At 40.5% G+C, this 23,400-nt stretch overlaps 1 protein-coding gene across 1 annotated transcript in view; it reads right to left on the bottom strand.

Annotated features, from left to right (window-relative positions):
* The window catches only part of LOC138308047 (kidney mitochondrial carrier protein 1-like), a 108,352-nt gene that overhangs the window by 32,703 nt on the left and 52,249 nt on the right, over positions 1-23,400 (bottom strand). Inside the window, exons 6-7 of the mRNA XM_069248992.1 lie at positions 11,105-11,168; positions 3,907-3,967 (exon numbers count right to left, since the gene is read on the bottom strand). Of these exons, the coding sequence (XP_069105093.1) occupies positions 3,907-3,967; positions 11,105-11,168 (125 nt within the window). The remainder of the gene's footprint in view (positions 1-3,906; positions 3,968-11,104; positions 11,169-23,400) is intronic.

A 23,400-nucleotide genomic window follows, 5' to 3' on the forward strand; every position in this document is an offset into this window, starting at 1 on the left:
TCGATTCAGACTACTTACAAAATATCACCACCGAGAATCGCCACTTACCTTGGTCTTTTCAACAAATGAATAATTTATCTACTCATAGCCATCCATTTCATCACGCATGCACGTTCTATTGTGTCAACACAGTAGTTTCTTTTCTGCAACTTTAAATTTCCCTCATCATCGTCGCCATTTTCTCGTAGTATGCAAATCATCTTTAATCTCGATGGATTGCTATATTTGGGTAGATATGATATTCATTTGTTGTATAGACTAAGGTTAGTGGTGCTTCTCGTTGGTCAGTCTGAATCGGAGTGTACCTGGCCCGATACCAAACGGTGTCAGCTTATTCCAGGTTTTCGAGTACTACTGCGCTCTGGCCCTAAACCAGACATCTATCTGTCATAATGTCTAAGTCTGGTGTCAGGGCCAGAGTATCTCGGGCTAACCGTAACCTGAAACTGAAATATCTTGCAGATGTCCAAAACATCGGCGGTCTGGTCCGCCACACTCCGTGCACATGTCAATGTTTTGAGATATTACAAATGAATACTAATCAGGAATATTTGAAAAGATTAGAATCTATTTACTTAAAATTGTCACAATAAATAATTAGTGTTTTTGAGATAATTAACAATCAACAGCAATCAGCTAGCGGATACGTAGTTTAGTTTGCACAGTGTGAGTAAACTCGCTACCTATACGGTCCCAGATCCAAGCTGATGGCTAATTTTATATAACAATACGGTTGAAAATGTCACTAACGTTGTAGCTTGTTAATTCTGCAGTAATAAATTGCAAACCAATTATTGAAAGTCCTAAATATAGGTCAGTTTAGGCATCTTATAAATCCCACGTGTGTTTTGACTTTTTGCACACGGCCTGCAGTCAGGCGGTTCCCTACTTAAGGAGCATTGCTAGATTTGCTTTTGGAGTTTCATGTGCAATTTGACTAGAAATGTGAAGATTAATTATAATATCTAAAATAAAGACGTAATAGTACTTTAATCAAGTGAATGTTGATGCACTTTGAAGAATAAATTCTTTGATATTAAGTAGATACAGATGCTTTGTTGAAGATATATAGATCACTTATTATTAGCTAACTAGCCATTCATTCACAGCTCAGCAAACCCTGTCACTGGTGATCATGCACAGGTGGCTGGCTGACACTAATGTTTGTGTATAGGAGATTTCAGAAAAGATGGCGATGACGTCACACAAAGGTACATCCGGGCGCTCAAAGGTACAACTCCGTATATCTGTACACATAAACATGTGGGAACACAGCCGCTTGAGATGTTTGTTTACATTTTATTGTAATAAATAGTACGACAATCCGAGAACTATTGCGTTATTTTAATTTTTAAAAGTGTAAATAATAATATTTATCAATATTATATAAATATAAACATCTGGCATTCATATATTTTACTCTGTTTATACTCCATTTTCGACCGCCACGAGAAAAAACAAGGTCGCCATTAGACCTACGTATAAACATTGACAGAATATTAAAAATATCAGCTTGAAATTATAAATTTAATTCCAAGTTTCCCGAAATATCATACTGACATTTTAATAAGCGATTACTGTTGTCTAAGTCTTACTTGGTAAACACCTTACGATGTGTGATTATGACCAAACTAAAATTTACCCCAAGCGCACGGCAGCCATTATGTACAGTACTGCCGAGATCCCGAATTTCGTCATTTTTCAGAGTCACAAAATTACGTATTCTGGATAACTTTTTCGTCAGAAATTTTGGAATTTAGTTAATGACATACAAATGAGTCAGTTTATAGTTACTTTTTATAATATTTTAAAACAAAACTTCGAGTAATTTAGGATTCTCGAAGCCGTGCGCAATGTGTCCTGGTCGGCATTTACAGTACTACGATCTAGCTATATTGTAGTCTATCTAACATGTATTCAAATTATTTAAAAGTAACATCACTTCAATGTGGGACTTCACATAGCAGCCCATGGAATAAAAGTGACCAAAAATTAAAAAAAAACTCTCTACAGCATGAAATTGAACGATTTCACCATTTTATTTTTTCGAGATATCGGCAGCCATACTATACGTGCACGTACATGTACATATAGATCTGCATTTACGTGTAACACAGTGGCTTATACCATTCCTTTAAAACAAGATATACATGGAAAATAACGAAATATATATATTTTACAAGTACTTATTGAGATATGTGTTGGTAATTACGTATTAATATTATTAATTTCCCAACTATGGGCTGTGGCCCGAGGTGATCTACCAGCGAAGCCATGCACGAGCGGCCGTGGTCTGGCCAGGTGGTTCACATTCGTTATATTTATATTAAATAGTATTGTGAACAGCTTTTTCATGTATAACAGAAACAAAATACATTGAAATCAGTTATCTATTCATAACTTTTTTCACTACATGGATTTCTACGTGTGAACAAAAAACGGGTACTTGTGACGGCCCGGCACCGCTTCACAAGCTGGCTTCAACACTAAATCTACAGATATATTTAGCAACAAACAATTGTAAATATAAAAATATAAATGTCTGTCAACCTCTGAAACAATCAGAAAACATTCTAAAATCAGAATTAGTACATGTAAGTCTTTGTTTATAATGTATTCCTAACGATAACAATACCAGTGATTGCTTTATATGTTTTATCTTGTTTTATTTGTGGTAAATACAATGATTATAAAGTTTACGGAACGGATACAACAATTCTGTCAACTGCCAGGGTCGGTTATGGTTAAAAAAATCCACATCAGTTTAATTCCATCCATGAATAATTCGAAATCTCAATGTTTCAAAGTTTTTCTGCCGGTCCCTTGAACTTCGATACATCGAGGTTTGACTGTATATATCACATAACTTGTCCATTCTACAATATTTTATAGTCATGTCATCAATGGACAAGACATGTTTGTAACATCACAGTTAACTATAATGTCCAAATCCATATGTAAACATAGCACCTAATGAATTTAGTAGAAATATCACATCAGTACTTTGACAGTCTTATTTAGAAACAGAAATGAGTTTTGCATACATTCCATCACATATACAAGTTATGTGATAAATAGAATCTTACATATATGGCAATGCTATATGAAATTTGAGAAATTCTTATTATAATTTGATATGACACCAGCCCAAAGCCTCATGAGTATATCAAATTATTGAAATAACATAACCACACAAGTGCAATGTACTGTGTTTACACATGGGAAAATACCGTGGTAGGTCAAATTTAATTCTACATTAGGTAAACTGCCTTCCACCCCAATAGGATCAATAATAACTTAAGATAAGATCAAATTCAAATTAGCAGTAGTAACGTTTGCAGCCAATCAATCTAAGTATGAAATAAGCTATTTTGGTTAAAGCTAGATAAATATACTTGGGTTAGCTCACTTTTCCATTTTCATCAAATCTTTTGAAATAGCTAGGTAAAAGAAGCCATACTAAGATATACTGAAAACTTTCATTAAATTAGCAAATCATTGTAGATACAATCTCTTGAGAACTATTTGGCGGTGGAAGTAAATCTCCCAAAATGTAGAGGATGGCAAGTCAATATAGTTTAAATTGCTTTAAATTAAATGCAACAAGCAAATTCGTGAAATTTCCATCCCCCGCTTTCAGGACAAATTGTAGGAAACATTATTGAGGTTAGTTTTAACCTTGGTTGAAACATGAAAAAATAAACTGAAGTCTTATTCGGAAATAAAACATTTAACTTTGTTACCAAGTTTGAAGAAAAAAAAGTGTTACAGACAGAAGTACAGACAGATGGACAAACAGACAGACGGAAAAACCCAAAATAATATCCCCCGTTTCGGGGAAAGCGGGGGACAAAAAGACGGGTTAAAATGCTAGAGAACATTGGAAGGTTTGAGGCCGACTGTTACCTTGACAACATCGATGGGGTTGGAAGCTATGGCACCAGCTAGTCCTGCTATTACACTGGCACTGTAAAATGTCAAAGTTTATCTGTAAATTACACTGGCACTGTAAACATGTCAAAGTTTATCTGTACATTACACTGGCACTGTAAACATGTCAAAGTTTATCTGTAAATTACACTGGCACTGTAAACATGTCAAAGTTTATCTGTAAATTACACTGGCACTGTAAACATGTCAAAGTTTATCTGTAAATTACACTGGCACTGTAAACATGTCAAAGTTTATCTGTAAATTACACTGGCGCTGTAAACATGTCAAAGTTTATCTGTAAATTACACTGGCGCTGTAAACATGTCAAAGTTTATCTGTAAATTACACGGGCGCTGTAAACATGTCAAAGTTTATCTGTAAATTACACTGGTGCTGTAAACATGTCAAAGTTTATCTGTAAATTACACTGGCGCTGTAAACATGTCAAAGTTTATCTAAATTACACTGGCACTGTAAACATGTCAAAGTTTATCTGTAAATTACACTGGCACTGTAAACATGTCAAAGTTTATCTGTAAATTACACTGGCACTGTAAACATGTCAAAGTTTATCTGTAAATTACACTGGCACTGTAAACATGTCAAAGTTTATCTGTAAATTACACTGGCACTGTAAACATGTCAAAGTTTATCTGTAAATTACACTGGCACTGTAAACATGTCAAAGTTTATCTGTAAATTACACTGGCACTGTAAACATGTCAAAGTTTATCTGTAAATTACACTGGCACTGTAAACATGTCAAAGTTTATCTGTAAATTACACTGGCACTGTAAACATGTCAAAGTTTATCTGTAAATTACACTGGCACTGTAAACATGTCAAAGTTTATCTGTAAATTACACTGGTGCTGTAAACATGTCAAAGTTTATCTGTAAATTACACTGGTGCTGTAAACATGTCAAAGTTTATCTGTAAATTACACTTGCAAGTGTATACATGTCAAAGTTTATCTGTAAATTACACGGGTGCTGTAAACATGTCAAAGTTTATCTGTAAATTACACTGGCACTGTAAACATGTCAAAATTTATCTGTAAATTACACTGCACGGTAAACATGTCAAAGTTTATCTGTAAATTACACTGGCACTGTAAACATGTCAAAGTTTATCTGTAAATTACACTGGCACTGTAAACATGTCAAAGTTTATCTGTAAATTACACTGGCACTGTAAACATGTCAAAGTTTATCTGTAAATTACACTGGCACTGTAAACATGTCAAAGTTTATCTGTAAATTACACTGGCACTGTTAACATGTCAAAATTTATCTGTAAATTACACTGACACTGTAAACATGTCAAAATTTATCTGTAAATTACACTGCATGGTAAAGATGTCAAAATTTATCTGTAAATTACACTGGTGCTGTAAACATGTCAAAGTTTATCTGTAAATTACACTTGCAAGTGTAAACATGTCAAAGTTTATCTGTAAATTACACTTGCAAGTGTAAACATGTCAAAGTTTATCTGTAAATTACACTGGCACTGTAAACATGTCAAAGTTTATCTGTAAATTACACTGGCACTGTAAACATGTCAAAATTTATCTGTAAATTACACTGCATGGTAAAGATGTCAAAATTTATCTGTAAATTACACTGCATGGTAAAGATGTCAAAATTTATCTGTAAATTACACTGGTGCTGTAAACATGTCAAAGTTTATCTGTAAATTACACTTGCAAGTGTAAACATGTCAAAGTTTATCTGTAAATTACACTTGCAAGTGTAAACATGTCAAAGTTTATCTGTAAATTACACTGGCACTGTAAACATGTCAAAGTTTATCTGTAAATTACACTGGCACTGTAAACATGTCAAACTTTATCTGAAAATTACACTGGCGCTGTAAACACATCAAAGTTTATCTGTAAATTACACTGGTGCTGTACACATATTAAAATTAGAATTCTGTGACTAAAATGAAATGTGTAAATATGGTGTCTCCTAGAATTCTGTGACTTACATGAAACGTGTATATATGTTGTCCCCTAGAATCTGTCTTACATGAAACGTGTATATATGTTGTCCCCTAGAATTCTGTGACTTACATGAAATGTGTAAATATGGTGTCGATTAGAATTCTGTGACTTACATGAAATGTGTAAATATGTTGTCCCCTAGAATTCCGTGACTTACATGAAATGTGTAAATATGGTGTCCCCTAGAATTCTGTGACTTACATGAAAATGTGTAAATATGTTGTCCCCTAGAATTCTGTGACTTACATGAAATGTGTAAATATGGTTGTCCCCTAGAATTCTGTGACTTACATGAAATGTGTAAATATGGTGTCCCCTAGAATTCTGTGACTTACATAAAATGTGTAAATATGGTGTCCCCTAGAATTCTGTGACTTACATGAAATGTGTAAATATGGTGTCCCCTAGAATTCTGTGACTTACATGAAATGTGTAAATATGGTGTCCCCTAGAATTCTGTGACTTACATGAAATGTGTAAATATGGTGTCCCCTAGAATTCTGTGACTTACATGAAATGTGTAAATATGTTGTCTCCTAGAATTCTGTGACTTACATGAAATGTGTAAATATGGTGTCCCCTAGAATTCTGTGACTTACATGAAATGTGTAAATATGGTGTCCCCTAGAATTCTGTGACTTACATGAAATGTGTAAATATGGTGTCCCCTAGAATTCTGTGACTTACATGAAATGTGTAAATATGGTGTCCCCTAGAATTCTGTGACTTACATGAAATGTGTAAATATGGTGTCCCCTAGAATTCTGTGACTTACATGAAATGTGTAAATATGGTGTCCCCTAGAATTCTGTGACTTACATGAAATGTGTAAATATGGTGTCCCCTAGAATTCCTGTGACTTACATGAAATGTGTAAATATGGTGTCCCCTAGAATTCTGTGACTTACATGAAATGTGTAAATATGGTGTCCCTAGAATTCTGTGACTTACATGAAATGTGTAAATATGGTGTCCCTAGAATTCTGTGACTTACATGAAATGTGTAAATATGGTGTCCCCTAGAATTCTGTGACTTACATGAAATGTGTAAATATGTTGTCTCCTAGAATTCTGTGACTTACATGAAATGTGTAAATATGGTGTCCCCTAGAATTCTGTGACTTACATGAAATGTGTAAATATGTTGTCTCCCTAGAATTCTGTGACTTACATGAAATGTGTAAATATGTTGTCCCTAGAATTCTGTGACTTACATGAAATGTGTAAATATGGTGTCCCCTAGAATTCTGTGACTTACATGAAATGTGTAAATATGTTGTCCCTAGAATTCTGTGACTTACATGAAATGTGTAAATATGGTGTCCCTAGAATTCTGTGACTTACATGAAATGTGTAAATATGGTGTCCCCTAGAATTCTGTGACTTACATGAAATGTGTAAATATGGTGTCCCCTAGAATTCTGTGACTTACATGAAATGTGTAAATATGGTGTCCCCTAGAATTCTGTGACTTACATGAAATGTGTAAATATGGTGTCCCCTAGAATTCCGTGACTTACATGAAAATGTGTAAATATGGTGTCCCCTAGAATTCTGTGACTTACATGAAATGTGTAAATATGGTGTCCCCTAGAATTCTGTGACTTACATGAAAATGTGTAAATATGTTGTCTCCTAGAATTCTGTGACTTACATGAAATGTGTAAATATGGTGTCCCCTAGAATTCCGTGACTTACATGAAATGTGTAAATATGGTGTCCCCTAGAATTCTGTGACTTACATGAAATGTGTAAATATGGTGTCTCCTAGAATTCTGTGACTTACATGAAATGTGTAAATATGGTGTCCCTAGAATTCTGTGACTTACATGAAATGTGTAAATATTTTGTCCCCTAGAATTCTGTGACTTACATGAAATGTGTAAATATGGTGTCCCCTAGAATTCTGTGACTTACATGAAATGTGTAAATATGGTGTCTCCTAGAATTCTGTGACTTACATGAAATGTGTAAATATGGTGTCTCCTAGAATTCTGTGACTTACATGAAATGTGTAAATATGGTTGTCCCCTAGAATTCTGTGACTTACATGAAATGTGTAAATATGGTGTCCCCTAGAATTCTGTGACTTACATGAAATGTGTAAATATGGTGTCCCCTAGAATTCTGTGACTTACATGAAATGTGTAAATATGTGGTCTCCTAGAATTCTGTGACTTACATGAAATGTGTAAATATGGTGTCCCTAGAATTCTGTGACTTACATGAAATGTGTAAATATGGTGTCCCCTAGAATTCTGTGACTTACATGAAATGTGTAAATATGGTGTCCCCTAGAATTCTGTGACTTACATGAAATGTGTAAATATGGTGTCCCCTAGAATTCTGTGACTTACATGAAATGTGTAAATATGGTGTCCCCTAGAATTCTGTGACTTACATGAAATGTGTAAATATGGTGTCCCCTAGAATTCTGTGACTTACATGAAATGTGTAAATATGGTGTCCCCTAGAATTCTGTGACTTACATGAAATGTGTAAATATGTGTCCCTAGAATTCTGTGACTTACATGAAATGTGTAAATATGGTGTCTCCTAGAATTCTGTGACTTACATGAAATGTGTAAATATGGTGTCCCCTAGAATTCTGTGACTTACATGAAATGTGTAAATATGGTGTTAGAATTCTGTGACTTACATGAAATGTGTAAATATGGTGTCCCTAGAATTCTGTGACTTACATGAAATGTGTAAATATGGTGTCCCCTAGAATTCTGTGACTTACATGAAATGTGTAAATATGGTGTCCCCTAGAATTCTTGTGACTTACATGAAATGTGTAAATATTGTTGTCTCCTAGAATTCTGTGACTTACATGAAATGTGTAAATATGGTGTTCCCTAGAATTCTGTGACTTACATGAAATGTGTAAATATGGTGTCTCCTAGAATTCTGTGACTTACATGAAATGTGTAAATATGTTGTCCCCTAGAATTCTGTGTGACTTACATGAAATGTGTAAATATGGTGTCCCCTAGAAATTCCTGTGACTTACATGAAATGTGTAAATATGGTGTCCCCTAGAATTCTGTGACTTACATGAAATGTGTAAATATGGTGTCCCGTAGAATTCTGTGACTTACATGAAATGTGTAAATATGGTTGTCCCCTAGAATTCTGTGACTTACATGAAATGTGTAAATATGTTGTCCCCTAGAATTCTGTGACTTACATGAAATGTGTAAATATTGTGTCCCCTAGAATTCTGTGACTTACATGAAATGTGTAAAATATGGTGTCTCCTAGAATTCTGTGACTTACATGAAATGTGTAAATATGGTGTCCCCTAGAATTCTGTGACTTACATGAAATGGTAAATATGGTGTCCCCCTAGAATTCAGTGACTTACATGAAATGTGTAAATATGGTGTCTCCTAGAATTCTGTGACTTACATGAAATGTGTAAATATGTTGTCCCCTAGAATTCTGTGACTTACATGAATGTGTAAATATGGTGTCCCCTAGAATTCTGTGACTTACATGAAATGTGTAAATATGGTGTTCCCCTAGAATTCTGTGACTTACATGAAATGTGTAAATATGGTGTTCCCTAGAATTCATGTGACTTACATGAAATGTGTAAATATGGTGTCTCCTAGAATTCTGTGACTTACATGAAATGTGTAAATATGGTGTCCCCTTAGAATTCTGTGACTTACATGAAATGTGTAAATATGGTGTTCCCTAGAATACTGTGACTTACATGAAATGTGTAAATATGGGTGTCCCTAGAATTCTGTGACTTACATGAAATGTGTAAATAGGGTGTCTCCTAGAATTCAGTGACTTACATGAAATGTGTAAATATGGTGTCTCCTAGAATTTCTGTGACTTACATGAAATGTGTAAATATGGTTGTCCCCTAGAATTCCGTGACTTACATGAAATGTGTAAATATGGTGTCCCTAGATTCAGTGACTTATGAAATTTGTAAATATGGTGTGTGACTGTACTTACATGAAATGTGTAAATATGTTGTCCCCTAGAATTCAGTGTGACTTACATGAAATGTGTAAATATGGTGTCCCCTAGAATTCTGTGACTTACATGAAATGTGTAAATATGGTGTCCCCTAGAATTCTGTGACTTACATGAAATGTGTAAATATGGTGTCCCCTAGAATTCTGTGACTTACATGAAATGTGTAAATATGGTGTCCCCTAGAATTCTGTGACTTACATGAAATGTGTAAATATGGTGTCCCCTAGAATTCTGTGACTTACATGAAATGTGTTAAATATGGTGTGTCCCCTAGAATTCATGTGACTTACATGAAATGTGTAAATATGGTGTCCCGTATAATTGTGTGACTTACATGAAATGTGAATAGGTGTGAATTCAGGTGACTTACATGAAATGTGTAATATGGTGTCCCTAGAATTCTGTGACTTACATGAAATGTGTAAATATGGTGTCCCTAGAATTCTGTGACTTACATGAAATGTGTAAATATGGTGTCCCGTAGAATTCTGTGACTTACATGAAATGTGTAAATATGGTGTCCCCTAGAATTTCGTGACTTACATGAAATGTGTAAATATGGTGTCCCCTAGAATTCCGTGACTTACATGAAATGTGTAAATATGGTGTCCCGTAGAATTGTGTGACTTACATGAAATGTGTAAATATGGTGTCCCCTAGAATTCTGTGACTTACATGAAATGTGTAAATATGGTGTCCCCTAGAATTCTGTGACTTACATGAAATGTGTAAATATGGTGTCCCTAGAATTCTGTGACTTACATGAAATGTGTAAATGTAAAATATGTGTCCTAGAATTCTTACTTACATGAAATGTGTAAGATATCAGTGTCCCCTAGAATTCTGTTACTTACATGAAATGTGTAAATATGGTGTCTCCCTAGAATTCTGTGACTTACATGAAATGTGTAAATATGGTGTCCTAGAATTCTGTGACTTACATGAAATGTGTAAATATGGTGTCCCCTAGAATTCTGTGACTTACATGAAATGTGTAAATATGGTGTTCCCTAGAATTCCGTGACTTACATGAAATGTGTAAATATGGTGTCCCCTAGAATTCTGTGACTTACATGAAATGTGTAAATATGGTGTCCCGTAGAATTCTGTGACTTACATGAAATGTGTAAATATGGTGTCCCCTAGAATTCTGTGACTTACATGAAATGTGTAAATATGGTGTCCCCTAGAATTCCGTGACTAAGGATGTATCGTTTACTGGTGTCTTACAACGGGAAGACTCTACAAATGTGTAAGCTCGACTGACGTGGTAAACATTCCCTGGCAGAAAGAATTGCTATTCTAATTTAATGAGGGGAATGCACTCAGATAGAAATCAGCATTATCAAGAAACAATACTTGGTAGTAATAAAAATGCTCACTAGGAAAGTTTTTTAAAGATGACATCATGACTAGAAATAAACTACAACCAAAACCCCATGTTACCTTCGGTGACTGAGATGGAAAACATAAATATTTATTTGAATAAAACACATTAAGTCATCAATAGTCCCTCAGACTAGCCCCTAACTACAGTTTGACATCCCTACCTTGACATCATGACTAGTCCCCTACTCACTCACCTACCTTGACATGTGTGCCCTACCTTGACTAGTCCCTACCTTGACATCATGACTAGTCCCTACCTTGACATCATGACTAGTCCCTACCTTGACATCATGACTAGTCCCTACCTTGACATTGTGACTAGTCCCTACCTTGACATCATGACTAGTCCCTACCTTGACATCCCTACCATGACATAGACTAGTCCCTACCTTGACATCATGACTAGTCCCTACCTTGACATCGTGACTAGTCCCTACCTTGACATCATGACTAGTCCCTACCTTGACATCATGACTAGTCCCTACCTTGACATTGTGACTAGTCCCTACCTTGACATTGTGACTAGTCCCTACCTTGACATTGTGACTAGTCCCTACCTTGACATTGTGACTAGTCCCTACCTTGACATTGTGACTATCACCTACCACGACATCATGACTAGCCCCTACCTTGACATCATGACTAGTCCCTACCTTGACATTGTGACTAGTCCCTACCTTGACATCATGACTAGCCCCTACCTTGACATTATCAGACTAGTTCCCTACCTTGACATCATGACTAGTCCCTACCTTGACATCATGACTAGTCCCTACCTTGACATCATGACTAGTCCCTACCTTGACATCATGACTAGTCCCTACCTTGACATCATGACTAGTCCCTACCTTGACATCATGACTAGTCCCTACCTTGACATCATGACTAGTCCCTACCTTGACATCATGACTAGTCCCTACCTTGACATTGTGACTAGCCCCTACCTTGACATCATGACTAGTCCCTACCTTGACATCATGACTAGTCCCTACCTTGACATGTGACTAGTCCCTACCTTGACATCGTGTGACTAGTCCCTACCTTGACATCATGACTAGTCCCTACCTTGACATTCATGACTAGTCCCTACCTTGACATCATGACTAGTCCCTACCTTGACATTGTGACTAGTCCCTTCCTAGATATTGTGACTAGTCCCTTCCTTGACATTGTGACTATCCCCCTACCTTGACATCATGACTAGTCCCTACCTTGACATCATGACTAGTCCCTACCTTGACATCATGACTAGTCCCTACCTTGACATGTGACTAGTCCCTACCTTGACATCGTGACTAGTCCCTACCTTGACATCATGGACTAGTCCCTACCTTGACATCATGACTAGCACCTACCTTGACATCATGACTAGTCCCTACCTTGACATCATGACTAGCCCCTACCTTGACATTGTGACTAGCACCTACCTTGACATCATGACTAGTCCCTACCTTGACATCGTGACTAGCACCTACCTTGACATCATGACTAGCCCCTACCTTGACATCATGACTAGTCCCTACCTTGACATCGTGACTAGTCCCTACCTTGACATCATGACTATCCCTACCTTGACATCATGACTAGTCCCTACCTTGACATCATGACTAGTCCCTACCTTGACATCATGACTAGTCCCTACCTTGACATCATGACTAGTCCCTACCTTGACATCATGACTAGTCCCCTACCTTGACATCCTACTTGACTAGTCCCTACCTTGACATCATGACTAGTCCCTACCTTGACATCATGACTAGTCCCTACCTTGACATCATGACTAGTCCCTACCTTGACATCATGACTAGTCCCTACCTTGACATTGTGACTAGTCCCTACCTTGACATTGTGACTAGTCCCTACCTTGACATCGTGACTATCACCTACTTTGGCATTGTGACTAGCCCCTACCTTGACATCATGACTAGTCCCTACCTTGACATCATGACTAGTCCCTACTAGACTAGTCCCTACCTTGACATCATGACTAGTCCCTACCTTGACATCGTGACTAGTCCCTACCTTGACATCATGACTAGTCCCTACCTTGACATCATGACTAGTCCCTACCTTGACATTATGACTAGTCCCTACCTTGACATCGTGACTAGCACCTACCTTGACATTGTGACTAGCCCCTACCTTGACATCATGACTAGTCCCTACCTTGACATCATGACTAGCACCTACCTTGACATCGTGACTATCACCTACCTTGACATTGTGACTAGTCCCTACCTTGACATCATGACTAGTCCCTACCTTGACATCGTGACTAGTCCCTACCTTGACATTGTGACTAGTCCCTACCTTGACATCGTGACTAGTCCCTACCTTGACATCGTGACTAGTCCCTACCTTGACATTGTGACTAGTCCCTACCTTGACATTGTGACTAGCACCTATCTTGACATCATGACTAGTCCCCTACCTTGACATCATGACTAGTCCCTACCTTGACATCATGACTAGTCCCTACCTTGACATCGTGACTAGTCCCTACCTTGACATCATGACTAGTCCCTACCTTGACATCATGACTAGTCCCTACCTTGACATCGTGACTAGTCCCTACCTTGACATTGTGACTAGTCCCTACCTTGACATCATGACTAGTCCCTACCTTGACATAATGACTAGTCCCTACCTTGACATTGTGACTAGTCCCTACCTTGACATCATGACTAGTCCCTACCTTGACATTAAGACTAGTCCCTACCTTGACATCATGACTAGTCCCTACCTTGACATTGTGACTAGCCCTACCTTGACATCGTGACTAGTCCCCTACCTTGACATTGTGACTAGTCCCTACCTTGACATCATGACTAGTCCAACCTACCTTGACATTCTGACTAGTCCCTACCTTGACATTGTGACTAGTCCCTACCTTGACATCATGACTAGCCCCTACCTTGACATCGTGACTAGTCCCTACCTTGACATCATGACTAGTCCCTACCTTGACATTGTGACTAGTCCCTACCTTGACATCATGACTAGTCCCTACCTTGACATCATGACTAGTCCCTACCTTGACATTATGACTAGTCCCTACCTTGACATCATGACTAGTCCCTACCTTGACATCATGACTAGTCCCTACCTTGACATCATGACTAGTCCCTACCTTGACATTATGACTAGTCCCTACCTTGACATCGTGACTAGTCCCTACCTTGACATCATGACTAGTCCCTACCTTGACATTAGACTAGCCCCTACCTTGACATCATGACTAGCCCCTACCTTGACATTGTGACTAGTCCCTACCTTGACATTGTGACTAGTCCCTACCTTGACATTCATGACTAGTCCCTACCTTGACATCATGACTAGCCCTACCTTGACATTGTGACTAGCACCTACCTTGACATGTGACTAGTCCCTACCTTGACATCATGACTAGCCCTACCTTGACATCATGACTAGTCCCTACCTTGACATTGACTATCCCTACCTTGACATTGTGACTAGTCCCTACCTTGACATCATGACTAGCCCCTACCTTGACATCATGACTAGTCCCTACCTTGACATCATGACTAGTCCCTACCTTGACATCATGACTAGTCCCTACCTTGACATCATGACTAGTCCCTACCTTGACATCATGACTAGTCCCTACCTTGACATTAAGACTAGTCCCTACCTTGACATCATGACTAGTCCCTACCTTGACATCGTGACTAGTCCCTACCTTGACATTGACTAGTCCCTACCTTGACATCATGACTAGTCCCTACCTTGACATCTGACTAGTCCTACCTTGACATTGTGACTAGTCCCTACCTTGACATTGTGACTAGTCCCTACCTTGACATCATGACTAGTCCCTACCTTGACATCATGACTAGTCCCCTACCTTGACATCATGACTAGTCCCTACCTTGACATTAAGACTAGTCCCTACCTTGACATTGTGACTAGTCCCTACCTTGACATCATGACTAGTCCCTACCTTGACATCATGACTAGTCCCTACCTTGACATTGTGACTAGTCCCTACCTTGACATCATGACTAGTCCCTACCTTGACATCGTGACTAGTCCCTACCTTGACATTGTGACTAGCACCTACCTTGACATCGTGACTAGCACCTACCTTGACATCATGACCCTACCTTGACATCATGACTAGTCCCTACCTTGACATTGTGACTAGTCCCTACCTTGACATTGTGACTAGTCCCTACCTTGACATCATGACTAGTCCCTACCTTGACATTAAGACTAGTCCCTACCTTGACATTGTGACTAGTCCCTACCTTGACATCATGACTAGTCCCTACCTTGACATCATGACTAGTCCCTACCTTGACATCGTGACTAGTCCCTACCTTGACATCATGACTAGTCCCTACCTTGACATCATGACTAGTCCCTACCTTGACATCAAGACTAGTCCCTACCTTGACATCATGACTAGTCCCTACCTTGACATCATGACTAGTCCCTACCTTGACATCATGACTAGCACCTACCTTGACATTGTGACTAGTCCCTACCTTGACATCATGACTAGTCCCTACCTTGACATCATGACTAGTCCCTACCTTGACATTGTGACTAGTCCCTACCTTGACATTGTGACTAGTCCCTACCTTGACATCATGACTAGTCCCTACCTTGACATTGTGACTAGTCCCTACCTTGACATCATGACTAGTCCCTACCTTGACATTGTGACTAGTCCCTACCTTGACATTGTGACTAGTCCCTACCTTGACATCATGACTAGTCCCTACCTTGACATAATCATGACTAGTCCCTACCTTGACATTAATGACTAGTCCCTACCTTGACATAATGACTAGTCCCTACCTTGACATCATGACTAGTCCCTACCTTGACATCATGACTAGTCCCTACCTTGACATCATGACTAGTCCCTACCTTGACATTATGACTAGTCCCTACCTTGACATCATGACTAGTCCGACCTACCTTGACATCGTGACTAGTCCCTACCTTGACATCATGACTAGTCCCTACCTTGACATCATGACTAGTCCCTACCTTGACATCATGACTAGTCCCTACCTTGACATCATGACTAGTCCCTACCTTGACATCATGACTAGTCCCTACCTTGACATCATGACTAGTCCCTACCTTGACATTAAGACTAGTCCCTACCTTGACATTGTGACTAGTCCCTACCTTGACATCATGACTAGTCCCTACCTTGACATCATGACTAGTCCCTACCTTGACATCATGACTAGTCCCTACCTTACGACTAGCCCTACCTTGACATCATGACTAGTCACCTACCTTGACATTGTGACTAGTCCCTACCTTGACATCATGACTAGTCCCTACCTTGACATCATGACTAGTCCCTACCTTGACATCATGACTAGCCCCTACCTTGACATCGTGACTAGCCCCTACCTTGACATCATGACTAGTCCCTACCTTGACATCATGACTAGTCCCTACCTTGACATCATGACTAGTCCCTACCTTGACATCATGACTAGTCCCTACCTTGACATCATGACTAGTCCCTACCTTGACATCATGACTAGTCCCTACCTTGACATCATGACTAGTCCCTACCTTGACATCATGACTAGTCCCTACCTTGACATCATGACTAGCCCCTACCTTGACATTGTGACTAGTCCCTACCTTGACATCATGACTAGTCCCTACCTTGACATTGTGACTAGTCCCTACCTTGACATCATGACTAGTCCCTACCTTGACATCATGACTAGTCCCTACCTTGACATCATGACTAGTCCCTACCTTGACATCATGACTAGTCCCTACCTTGACATCATGACTAGTCCCTACCTTGACATCATGACTAGTCCCTACCTTGACATTAAGACTAGTCCCTACCTTGACATTGTGACTAGTCCCTACCTTGACATCATGACTAGTCCCTACCTTGACATCATGACTAGTCCCTACCTTGACATCATGACTAGTCCCTACCTTGACATCGTGACTAGTCCCTACCTTGACATCATGACTAGTCCCTACCTTGACATCGTGACTAGTCCCTACCTTGACATCGTGACTAGTCCCTACCTTGACATCATGACTAGTCCCTACCTTGACATCATGACTAGTCCCTACCTTGACATCATGACTAGTCCCTACCTTGACATTAAGACTAGTCCCTACCTTGACATTGTGACTAGTCCCTACCTTGACATCATGACTAGTCCCTACCTTGACATCATGACTAGTCCCTACCTTGACATTGTGACTAGTCCCTACCTTGACATCATGACTAGTCCCTACCTTGACATCATGACTAGTCCCTACCTTGACATCATGACTAGTCCCTACCTTGACATCAAGACTAGTCCCTACCTTGACATCGTGACTAGTCCCTACCTTGACATTGTGACTAGCACCTACCTTGACATTGTGACTAGCACCTACCTTGACATCATGACTAGTCCCTACCTTGACATCATGACTAGTCCCTACCTTGACATCATGACTAGTCCCTACCTTGACATCATGACTAGCCCCTACCTTGACATCGTGACTAGTCCCTACCTTGACATCATGACTAGTCCCTACCTTGACATCATGACTAGTCCCTACCTTGACATCATGACTAGTCCCTACCTTGACATCATGACTAGTCCCTACCTTGACATCATGACTAGTCCCTACCTTGACATCATGACTAGTCCCTACCTTGACATTGTGACTAGCCCCTACCTTGACATTATGACTAGCCCCTACCTTGACATCATGACTAGTCCCTACCTTGACATCATGACTAGTCCCTACCTTGACATCATGACTAGTCCCTACCTTGACATTAGACTAGTCCCTACCTTGACATCATGACTAGTCCCTACCTTGACATCATGACTAGTCCCTACCTTGACATCATGACTAGTCCCTACCTTGACATCATGACTAGTCCCTACCTTGACATCGTGACTAGTCCCTACCTTGACATCATGACTAGTCCCTACCTTGACATCATGACTAGTCCCTACCTTGACATCATGACTAGTCCCTACCTTGACATTAAGACTAGTCCCTACCTTGACATCATGACTAGTCCCTACCTTGACATTAAGACTAGTCCCTACCTTGACATCATGACTAGTCCCTACCTTGACATCATGACTAGTCCCTACCTTGACATCATGACTAGTCCCTACCTTGACATCGTGACTAGTCCCTACCTTGACATCATGACTAGTCCCTACCTTGACATCATGACTAGTCCCTACCTTGACATCATGACTAGTCCCTACCTTGACATCATGACTAGTCCCTACCTTGACATTGTGACTAGTCCCTACCTTGACATTGTGACTAGTCCCTACCTTGACATCATGACTAGTCCCTACCTTGACATCATGACTAGTCCCTACCTTGACATCATGACTAGCCCCTACCTTGACATTGTGACTAGTCCCTACCTTGACATCATGACTAGTCCCTACCTTGACATCATGACTAGTCCCTACCTTGACATTAAGACTAGTCCCTACCTTGACATCGTGACTAGTCCCTACCTTGACATCTGACTAGTCCCTACCTTGACATGTGACTAGTCCCTACCTTGACATCATGACTAGTCCCTACCTTGACATCATGACTAGTCCCTACCTTGACATCGTGACTAGTCCCTACCTTGACATCATGACTATCCCTACCTTGACATTGACTAGTCCCTACCTTGACATCATGACTAGTCCCTACCTTGACATCATGACTAGTCCCTACCTTGACATCATGACTAGTCCCTACCTTGACATCATGACTAGTCCCTACCTTGACATTGTGACTAGTCCCTACCTTGACATCATGACTAGTCCCTACCTTGACATCATGACTAGTCCCTACCTTGACATCATGACTAGTCCCTACCTTGACATCGTGACTAGTCCCTACCTTGACATCATGACTAGTCCCTACCTTGACATCATGACTAGTCCCTACCTTGACATCATGACTAGTCCCTACCTTGACATCATGACTAGTCCCTACCTTGACATCATGACTAGTCCCTACCTTGACATCGTGACTAGTCCCTACCTTGACATCATGACTAGTCCCTACCTTGACATCATGACTAGTCCCTACCTTGACATCATGACTAGTCCCTACCTTGACATCATGACTAGTCCCTACCTTGACATCATGACTAGTCCCTACCTTGACATCATGACTAGTCCCTACCTTGACATCATGACTAGTCCCTACCTTGACATTGTGACTAGTCCCTACCTTGACATCATGACTAGTCCCTACCTTGACATCATGACTAGTCCCTACCTTGACATCATGACTAGTCCCTACCTTGACATCATGACTAGTCCCTACCTTGACATCATGACTAGTCCCTACCTTGACATCATGACTAGTCCCTACCTTGACATCGTGACTAGTCCCTACCTTGACATCATGACTAGTCCCTACCTTGACATCATGACTAGTCCCTACCTTGACATCATGACTAGTCCCTACCTTGACATCATGACTAGTCCCTACCTTGACATCATGACTAGTCCCTACCTTGACATTAAGACTAGTCCCTACCTTGACATTGTGACTAGCACCTACCTTGACATTGTGACTAGTCCCTACCTTGACATCATGACTAGTCCCTACCTTGACATCATGACTAGTCCCTACCTTGACATCATGACTAGTCCCTACCTTGACATCATGACTAGTCCCTACCTTGACATCTGACTAGTCCCTACCTTGACATCATGACTAGTCCCTACCTTGACATCATGACTAGTCCCTACCTTGACATCATGACTAGTCCCTACCTTGACATCATGACTAGTCCCTACCTTGACATTGACTAGTCCCTACCTTGACATCATGACTAGTCCCTACCTTGACATCATGACTAGTCCCTACCTTGACATCATGACTAGTCCCTACCTTGACATCATGACTAGTCCCTACCTTGACATCATGACTAGTCCCTACCTTGACATCATGACTAGTCCCTACCTTGACATTATGACTAGTCCCTACCTTGACATCATGACTAGTCCCTACCTTGACATTGTGACTAGTCCCTACCTTGACATCATGACTAGTCCCTACCTTGACATCATGACTAGTCCCTACCTTGACATCATGACTAGTCCCTACCTTGACATTGTGACTAGTCCCTACCTTGACATCATGACTAGTCCCTACCTTGACATCATGACTAGTCCCTACCTTGACATCATGACTAGTCCCTACCTTGACATCATGACTAGTCCCTACCTTGACATCATGACTAGTCCCTACCTTGACATTGTGACTAGTCCCTACCTTGACATTATGACTAGTCCCTACCTTGACATCATGACTAGTCCCTAACCTTGACATTGTGACTAGTCCCTACCTTGACATCATGACTAGTCCCTACCTTGACATCATGACTAGTCCCTACCTTGACATCATGACTAGTCCCTACCTTGACATCATGACTAGTCCCTACCTTGACATTGACTAGTCCCTACCTTGACATCATGACTAGTCCCTACCTTGACATCATGACTAGTCCCTACCTTGACATCATGACTAGTCCCTACCTTGACATCATGACTAGTCCCTACCTTGACATCGTGACTAGTCCCTACCTTGACATCATGACTAGTCCCTACCTTGACATCATGACTAGTCCCTACCTTGACATCATGACTAGTCCCTACCTTGACATCATGACTAGTCCCTACCTTGACATCATGACTAGTCCCTACCTTGACATCATGACTAGTCCCTACCTTGACATCATGACTAGTCCCTACCTTGACATTGTGACTAGTCCCTACCTTGACATCATGACTAGTCCCTACCTTGACATCGTGACTAGTCCCTACCTTGACATTGTGACTAGTCCCTACCTTGACATCATGACTAGTCCCTACCTTGACATCATGACTAGTCCCTACCTTGACATTGTGACTAGTCCCTACCTTGACATCATGACTAGTCCCTACCTTGACATCATGACTAGTCCCTACCTTGACATCATGACTAGTCCCTACCTTGACATCGTGACTAGTCCCTACCTTGACATTGTGACTAGTCCCTACCTTGACATCATGACTAGTCCCTACCTTGACATCATGACTAGTCCCTACCTTGACATCATGACTAGTCCCTACCTTGACATCATGACTAGTCCCTACCTTGACATCATGACTAGTCCCTACCTTGACATCATGACTAGTCCCTACCTTGACATCATGACTAGTCCCTACCTTGACATCATGACTAGTCCCTACCTTGACATCATGACTAGTCCCTACCTTGACATCATGACTAGTCCCTACCTTGACATCATGACTAGTCCCTACCTTGACATCATGACTAGTCCCTACCTTGACATCATGACTAGTCCCTACCTTGACATTATGACTAGTCCCTACCTTGACATCATGACTAGCACCTACCTTGACATTGTGACTAGCCCCTACCTTGACATTGTGACTAGTCCCTACCTTGACATCATGACTAGTCCCTACCTTGACATCATGACTAGCCCCTACCTTGACATTGTGACTAGTCCCTACCTTGACATTGTGACTAGTCCCTACCTTGACATCATGACTAGTCCCTACCTTGACATCATGACTAGCCCCTACCTTGACATCATGACTAGCCCCTACCTTGACATCATGACTAGTCCCTACCTTGACATCGTGACTAGTCCCTACCTTGACATTGTGACTAGTCCCTACCTTGACATCATGACTAGTCCCTACCTTGACATCATGACTAGTCCCTACCTTGACATCATGACTAGTCCCTACCTTGACATTGTGACTAGTCCCTACCTTGACATTGTGACTAGTCCCTACCTTGACATCATGACTAGTCCCTACCTTGACATCATGACTAGTCCCTACCTTGACATCATGACTAGTCCCTACCTTGACATTGTGACTAGTCCCTACCTTGACATCGTGACTAGTCCCTACCTTGACATCATGACTAGTCCCTACCTTGACATCATGACTAGTCCCTACCTTGACATCATGACTAGTCCCTACCTTGACATCATGACTAGTCCCTACCTTGACATTGTGACTAGTCCCTACCTTGACATGTGACTAGTCCCTACCTTGACATCATGACTAGTCCCTACCTTGACATCATGACTAGCCCTACCTTGACATTGTGACTAGTCCCTACCTTGACATCATGACTAGTCCCTACCTTGACATTATGACTAGTCCCTACCTTGACATCATGACTAGTCCCTACCTTGACATTGTGACTAGCCCCTACCTTGACATTGTGACTAGTCCCTACCTTGACATCATGACTAGTCCCTACCTTGACATCATGACTAGTCCCTACCTTGACATCATGACTAGTCCCTACCTTGACATCATGACTAGTCCCTACCTTGACATTGTGACTAGTCCCTACCTTGACATCATGACTAGTCCCTACCTTGACATCATGACTAGTCCCTACCTTGACATTGTGACTAGTCCCTACCTTGACATCATGACTAGTCCCTACCTTGACATTGTGACTAGTCCCTACCTTGACATCATGACTAGTCCCTACCTTGACATTGTGACTAGTCCCTACCTTGACATTGTGACTAGTCCCTACCTTGACATCATGACTAGTCCCTACCTTGACATCATGACTAGTCCCTACCTTGACATCATGACTAGTCCCTACCTTGACATTGTGACTAGTCCCTACCTTGACATTGTGACTATCACCTACCTTGACATCATGACTAGTCCCTACCTTGACATCATGACTATCCTACCTTGACATCTGACTAGTCCCTACCTTGACATCATGACTAGTCCCTACCTTGACATCATGACTAGTCCCTACCTTGACATATGGACTAGTCCCTACCTTGACATCATGACTAGTCCCTACCTTGACATCATGACTAGTCCCTACCTTGACATTGTGACTAGTCCCTACCTTGACATCATGACTAGTCCCTACCTTGACATCATGACTAGTCCCTACCTTGACATTGTGACTAGTCCCTACCTTGACATCATGACTAGTCCCTACCTTGACATTAAGACTAGTCCCTACCTTGACATCATGACTAGTCCCTACCTTGACATTAAGAC

This window comes from Argopecten irradians, chromosome 14, assembly GCF_041381155.1.
Source record: "Argopecten irradians isolate NY chromosome 14, Ai_NY, whole genome shotgun sequence".
Lineage (NCBI taxonomy): Eukaryota > Metazoa > Mollusca > Bivalvia > Pectinida > Pectinidae > Argopecten > Argopecten irradians.